At 39.6% G+C, this 7,500-nt stretch overlaps 1 protein-coding gene across 1 annotated transcript in view; it reads left to right on the forward strand.

The window, feature by feature from the left end:
- Positions 1-55: 55 nt before the first annotated feature.
- LOC143296717 (neuropeptide prohormone-4-like) overlaps positions 56-7,500 on the forward strand; it is a 47,529-nt gene continuing 40,084 nt past the window's right edge. The window contains exon 1 of the mRNA XM_076608773.1: positions 56-175. Within this exon, the coding sequence (XP_076464888.1) occupies positions 149-175 (27 nt within the window). The 5' untranslated portion in view covers positions 56-148. The remainder of the gene's footprint in view (positions 176-7,500) is intronic.

Genomic DNA, 7,500 nt, shown 5'->3' on the forward strand with positions numbered 1-7,500 from the left:
CAACAAGAACAAGAGAAAAAGGAAGACGAAGAAGGAGGGACCTGTTAAAGAAGAACAAAAACCCAACTGTTTTGACAGTTTGCTGAATAAATCGTCGACCAGTTCCGATTCGTGATTTGAATCTATCTGCAGATTCCACGAACAACGCATGGCTAAATTCTGCCGCACTCTCAAGGTGGGTCATGACGGTATCAATATGATTTTATGGTTTTCTGTCTGTTTCTTCTCTCTCTCTCTCTCTCTCTCTCTCTCTCTCTCTCTCTCTCTCTCTCTCTCTTTCTTTTCGTCTCCAATTTTGTTTGGTTCCAGGTTTGATTCCAGGTTTGATTTCTTTTCTGTTTATTTACTTTCTTAATATTTTAGTTGTTGTTTTGTTTCTGTCTTTCTTTCTGTCTGTCTTTTTGTTGTTGTTGTTGTTTTCTATCTTCTTTCGTGTTTTCCAGGGGATGGCTGGTGGATGGGTGTGAGTGTGGAGTCATTTCAGTTGTGCTTGTGTACTCTTTTTGTTATAGCGCTTGCATTAATCAATTTAAGAGCTGATTTCTAGTCCGCAAACTATCACTCTTTCTGTACCGTTGATGAATGGTTTTAAGGTGGAGCCACTTTCCGTCTCCAAGTAAGGTTGCTGTTTGTTTTTTCATTGCAGGCTTAATTTTAATTTGATCTCTGTGTAACACTACGATAGATATCAAATGTTTTACTGTTCATGTAGCTATCACTGATGTCTATGCTTTTCTTATATGATAATGTTTTACTGCCTTAATGCAACTAAAGTAATGTAAGATGATTTAGTCATATTCCATTTTTTTACATTGTTTTTCATGGCTGAGAAAAATTCCATCCTCATTCAAAACGTATCCAACCATAAACACCTTTTTTTTTTTTTTAGCCATCCAGCTTTTAAGCCGAATACATTTCTGTTGATTCTGAATCAAAAAAGGATTCGACAGAACAATTTCATAACACGATTATCCAGCTTGTGTGGTTTTTCAATTGCCGAAAACCACATCGCTCCCAAATCGGTTGCATTTATTGTTTATGAACCTGTTCGATCCATAAAGATTAGATCGTTTATATCTGAACACAATGTCAGTTGTTGTTGTTTTGTTTTGTTTTGTTTGTTGTTTTTCATTCGGGAGTTCCTGCATACAACATTCGGATCTATGACAGATTTGGTGACTGCAAACAGGTTTTTTGAGCCAGTTTATTCGGTACCATCTTATTCAATGTTTCGCGCTGGATGTTTGTATTTGTATTTGTATTTCTTTCTATCACAACAGATTTCTCTGTGTGAAATTCGGGCTGCTCTCCCCAGGGAGAGCGCGTCGCTATACTACAGCGCCACCCTTTTTTTTTTTTTTTTTTGTATTTTTTCCTGCGTGCAGTTTTATTTGTTTTTCCTATCGAAGTGGATTTTTCTACAGAATTTTGCCAGGAACAACCCTTTTGTTGCCGTGGGTTCTTTTACGTGCGCCACGTGCATGCTGCACACGGGACCTCGGTTTATCGTCTCATTCGAATGACTAGCGTCCAGACCACCACTCAAGGTCTAGTGGAGGGGGAGAAAATATCGGCGGCTGAGTCGTGATTCGAACCAGCGCGCTCAGATTCTCTCTCGCTTCCTAGGCGGACGCGTTACCTCTAGGCCACCATTCCATGTTGTCGTGTAGTCTTGTCTGGATGTTTGATCCACACGCATTCAAGACACATCTTCTTCAGCATCGTAAACTCATTTTATGGATGCGCATGCTGCTAAGGACCCCCCCTGCTCGAACCAAAACGTATGGCCAACGCAGTTTTTCATTCCCTTTTCTTTGGAATCAACTTCCTCAGCCTCTCCGTCACACATCTTACTGCAACCTTTCAGATCCAGTCTGAAGACCCACCTCCCCCCCCCACCTCCCCCCTCTCCCCCTCCTGATTAATTCTCAACTGCTCATCCCTTTTCCAGTATGAAGTAAAATGACTATTAGTGACAGAGTGAGTTTTGATAGTTTCAAAATTTGTTGGTAGTATTTTTGATTGTGTACTATTTACGGTTGTGTGCTATGACTTGTGTGTGTGCGTGCGCGTGTGTATTGTGGGTGTGAGGGGGGGTGTGAATAATTATTAGTGATGCTTGGTGTCTTATGTTCAATTTTTTCCTTTTTGATATTTACATATGTGCTCTATTTGTAAACGCCTAGGGCTTATTTTCAAGATTAGGCGTAAATGCTCAAAATAATAATAATGTTTTGGCAGCAAGATACACAAATAAAGTATTTTCAATTCAAATTTTTTGAAAGGACTTCAACTTTTGTCACCTTGTCCACAGGAGTGCCAATCCTGCTACCAGGTTTTGAATAAACTGGTAACCTCGACAACCTTATACCTTCAACATTTGTTTCTGATACTTTGGATGAATAATTTGAGGCCCTGAATGTTTTACTTCTCGTTTTATTCCATTCTCTTTTTATGATTTGAATAGAATTCATCTTTCTTCTTTCCATAACCAATACTGGATTTCCTTTAATCGAGTTTTAGACCTGGTTTTCTTCCCAAACCAATTCAATAAATTGAATAGTATTCCATACGAATGTATGTTTCCCTCCAAAGTAAAAGTCTTGTATACCCTTTATGTGTTAATGTTGACAAATATTCTTGTCTGCTTTGTTTGCCGCATCCATTCACCCCCACCCCACCCCCCTCCACCTTCAGTGACTACAAAATTCTGCTGCCCGACTCGCCATGTGAAAGAAAACGTCTGACCACATCACTCCTCTCTTGCATTCTCTCCATTGGTCTCCTGTCTCACACAGAATAAAATACAACATCAGCACATCGTGTTATGAACGAATAAATAAACAAACCTACCCCTTGCATATATATATATATATATATATGTGTGTGTGTGTGTGTGTGTGTGTGTGTGTGTGTGTGTGTGTGTGGAGTGATGGTCTAGTGGTAACGCGTCCGCATAGGAAGCGAGAGAATCTGAGCACGCTGGTTCGAATCACGGCTCAGCCGCCGATATTTTCTCCCCCTCCACTAGACCTTGAATGGTGGTCCGGACGCTAGTCATTCTGATGAGACGATAAACCGAGGTCCCGTGTGCAGCATGCACTTAGTGCAGGTAAAAGAACCCACGGCAACAAAAGGGTTGTTCCTAGCAAAATTCTGTAGAAAAATCCACTTCGATAGGAAAAAACAAATAAAACTGCATGCAGGAAAAAAAAGATGGGTGGCGCTGTAGTATAGCGACGCGCTCTCCCTGGGGAGAGCAGCCCGAATTTCACGCAGAGAAATCTGTTGTGATAAAAAAGAAACACACACACACACACACACCACACACACACACACACACACACATATATATATATATATATATATATATATATATGTGTGTGTGTGTGTATATATATATATATATATGTGTGTGTGTGTGTGTGTGTGTGTGTGTGTGTGTGTGTGTGTGTGTCTTCAACGCCACATCTCATCTCTCTCTGTACAATCAGCTTCAGATCCACTCTGCATTTGCGTTCCCAGGTTCAAACACTCCTCTATCGGCCGCCGCTCGTTCTAAGTCCCTAGATCTTTTTTTTTCTTTTTTTTTTAACGAGCTCCCTCTTTTGCATCGTCGTCTCTGCACTCAGCTCTTTTAAAGTCGACCTTAAAACCTACCTCCCCCCCTCCCCCTTCCCCTTCCTCTGTCTCTGGCCTTCTGTTCACGTATGTTGTCTTTCATAGCTTATGCATGCGTGAGAATAGTAGTAGTAGTAGTACTAGTAGTATCGTCATTATCAGTAGTAGTAGTAGTAGTAGTAGTATATTATTATTATTATTATTATTATTATCGTCGTCATCATCATCATTATTATTATTATTATTATTATTATTGTTGTTGTTTACAATGGAATTATTATCATTATTGCTATATTTTTTCTTTCTTTTTTTTTCGTTTTTTTTTAATTATCATTATCATCGTTGTTGTTTGTTCCTGGGTTGTTGTTTTTTTTAAAGTATTTTTATGAAACACAGATCGATAAAGAGGTTACACTGTCTTCATCACTACCACCACCACCGTTTTCGTGACGCCTCCAGAATGACGGACAACCCCAAGTTAATCAACTCCATGAAGTCATTCCAGGGAAGGTCTAAAGTCATGACATCAGTGGGGAGGTGTTATTAGCTCGGGAAGACTTTGAAGACATGCCCGTGAATGACTCCAGGCCCTTAAAAATCAAAACTTTTACATACAATCAAAATAATATGAAACCCCAGAATTAGTCCAGGGCACTTTTTTTTTCTGGGCCGGCTGCAGTGGAATCAAAACGATGCTTGGTGCTAACCCCCCCCCCCCCACCCCAACCCCCTCCTCTCCCACCTCCACACCCATCCACTGTAATCCCTCACCCCTTCCTCTTACCCCCCCCCCCCCCTCCGCCCCTTCCTTCCTTCCGTCCTTTATTGTTTTTTCTCTTTTCTGTAATGGGTGGACGGGTGGTTGGGTGAGTGACGAGCATATGGATGCACAAATAATTTCCAAATGGATGAGTTTCAGTTTCAGTTTCAGTAGCTCAAGGAGGCGTCACTGCGTTCGGACAAATCCATATACGCTACACCACATCTGCCAAGCAGATGCCTGACCAGCAGCGTAACCCAACGCGCTTAGTCAGGCCTTGAGAATTTTTTTTTTTTTTTAATAAATAAATAATAGATAAATTCATTAAAAAAAAAAAGAACTACTACTACTAATAATAATATGTGTAAGGCGCAAAAACTTGATGAAGTTAACTATAAGCGTACAAAAAAAAAGTAATAAAATATAATAAATAAAATAAATAAATAAATAATAATAATAATTTTCAAAAAAACAAAAAACTAATATTGATAATAAATAAATAAATTAAAAAAATTGAAAATTAAAAATTTTTGAATTAAAAAAAAAAAAATAAATAAATAAAAAAGACAACAATGATGATGAATGAGCAAATAAATGTAAAAAAAAAAAAAATTTTTAAAGAAAAAAAAAAGACACATTCACACATACATACATACACATATGCATAACAGATATGCACTAAACATGCAGTTTCACAGATATGATGATGGATGAATTAAGATGTATTGTAATGCATTGTTTTGGGTTTGTTTGTTTTTTTCCTACCACTTGACGTATTTTACTTTCGTTCCGTTTTTGTTCTTGTCTGTTCCCTGTCAGTCCCTGAGGTCGATACTGAGCACGTTGCCTTTGATCTCGGAATTCATATCCGCGCAATAAACCCGCAATTGCCCGTGCATCTTGTCTGTGTCCGTTGGCGAGCCGGTAAAGAGATCATTAATTTGGTGTTTGACGGTCTGTGTTTCCAAGATCAGAGCTCTGTCGATCCTCTTTGCGTTCTTCATGGAAGACAGACGATCAATGGCGGGAAGAACGGATTATGAAAGGGGGCGTGGGGGAAGGGGGGGCGGGGTCGGGGGGGGTAATCAGGTGAGGAAGGAAATGGGGACAGGGGTGCGGGGGGTGGGGAGGTGGGGGATGTTGGGGTGTGGGGGGACGGATGGTGGGTTTTTTTTTTCCCCGCTCCTAAAATTTTTGTGATTTGTTGTAACTTCTCTTTGAGCGGGTTTATTTTTTCCTTTTGTTTGTTTTGTTTTGTTTCTGGTTTTTGCTTGTGTTTTTGGGGGGTTTTTTTTGTTTTGTTTTGTTTTGGTTTGGTTTTTTGTTTGTTTGTTGTTTATTTTGCGGGGAGGGGTTGTGTGTCTGTGGCGTTGTTGCTGTTTTTTGTGGGGGTTTTGGTTGTTGTTGTTTGGTTTTTTGTTTGTTTTTTGTTGTTGTTTTTTGTTGTTGTTGTTTTGTTGTTGTTTTTTCTTTGTTTTTTGTTGTTGTTGTTTTGTTTTGTTTTTTTGGGGGGGTTCTTCGTCTTGTTAACGTTAAGACAAAATGGGATGAGGAAAGTTGCTTATTTTCTGTTCTTTTATTTCAACCGTTTCTTTCTTTTCTTCCCTTTCTTTCTTTTTTTGTCTTTCATTCTTTCTTCGTACCATTCCCTTTTATTTCGTTATCTTTCGTTCTTTTTTGTTCTTTTATAATAATAATAATAATAATAATAATAATAATAATGGTATTTATATAGCGCTGCATCTTGTGCAGAGACAATTTTGTGTGTGTGTGTGTGTGTGTGTGTGTGTGTGTGTGATGCTTCTTCCCCCCACTGTCTCACACACCTAGTAGAGCCGTCTTCCTGTCTTTTCCTTCCGAAGATAGTCACCACCACCACCACCACCACAACACCACAACACACCCCTACCTTAACCCCTTGATTGCTGATTCTTGGTTAAAGGGACAGACAGACAGACAGACAGACAGAGGGAAACAGATAAAGAGAGAGAAAGAGAGACAGAGAGAGATAGACACAGAGAGACAGAGGCAGACAGACAGACAGAGGGAAACAGATACAGAGAGAGACAGAAAGAGATAAACACAGAGAGAGAGACAGAGAGAGGGAGAGAGATATCAGCGTGTCATTATTTATAAAGTATATTTTGCACTCCTAAGTACTGATTTTTTGCTGGAACAAAAGGAACGCAGTGCCGAAGAAGAAGTCCGGTACACACACACGCGCGCACACGCACACACACACACACACACACACACACACACACACACACACACACACACACACATATATATATATAGAGAGAGAGAGAGAGAGAGAGAGAGAGAGAGGTGACTCACTTACACTCTGGTAAAACCTGTAAGCTCAGTCTCTCGCAGCCTTTTCGCTGACAAGCATAGTATAAATGATGAAATGCAGTCTTATGGGGCTCACCGCGCTTTACAACAGAATACACAAATCAAAGACTAAGTGTCGTAAAATATTAACAACGTCAACACAGTTTCACATGACATTGGCTAAAATATACATAATTTATGTAAGACTGAATGATATAAAAAATGTTTTGAAATGTAAATCGACACAGGCGCCATTACAGTAAATCACACAGATTCAGCTCACAGCAAAACAAAGCTCATCATATTCACCATGTCAAAAATAAACACCAGGGAACCAGGGGTATCTCGAAATATCATTACAGATGCATACAGATCAACACAAAGAGCACATCTAGCAACAAAAATCACAGCAAACATATGCAGATGGAAAATGACCATTCCCTGGAAGCTCCCACTAACAAAAATTTCAGTGAGAGAAGTACAGTTTGAAAAGATATGTTTTGAGTGCTCTCTTGAATGAGGGTGTTGGGATAGAACGGAGGTGTGAGGGCAGTGAATTCCATTGTTTTGATGCAACAAAAGAAAAGGAACGTTCACCATAAGTTTTAGTACGAATCTTTGGAATGGACAGTGTGCGCTTGTCATTTGAAGAACAGAGTTGTCTGGATGGTGAATAGACAGAAAGTAGATCTGAAAGGACAAGAATCAGTGAAGAAATTGTGGCAAAGGACTGAGAGTTTGTGTTGTATTCGTGCTTGAATAGGGAGCCAGCGAAGGGCAGCGAG

The sequence above is a fragment of the Babylonia areolata genome, chromosome 21 (genome assembly GCF_041734735.1).
Source record: "Babylonia areolata isolate BAREFJ2019XMU chromosome 21, ASM4173473v1, whole genome shotgun sequence".
In the NCBI taxonomy this organism is placed as follows: Eukaryota; Metazoa; Mollusca; class Gastropoda; order Neogastropoda; family Buccinidae; genus Babylonia; species Babylonia areolata.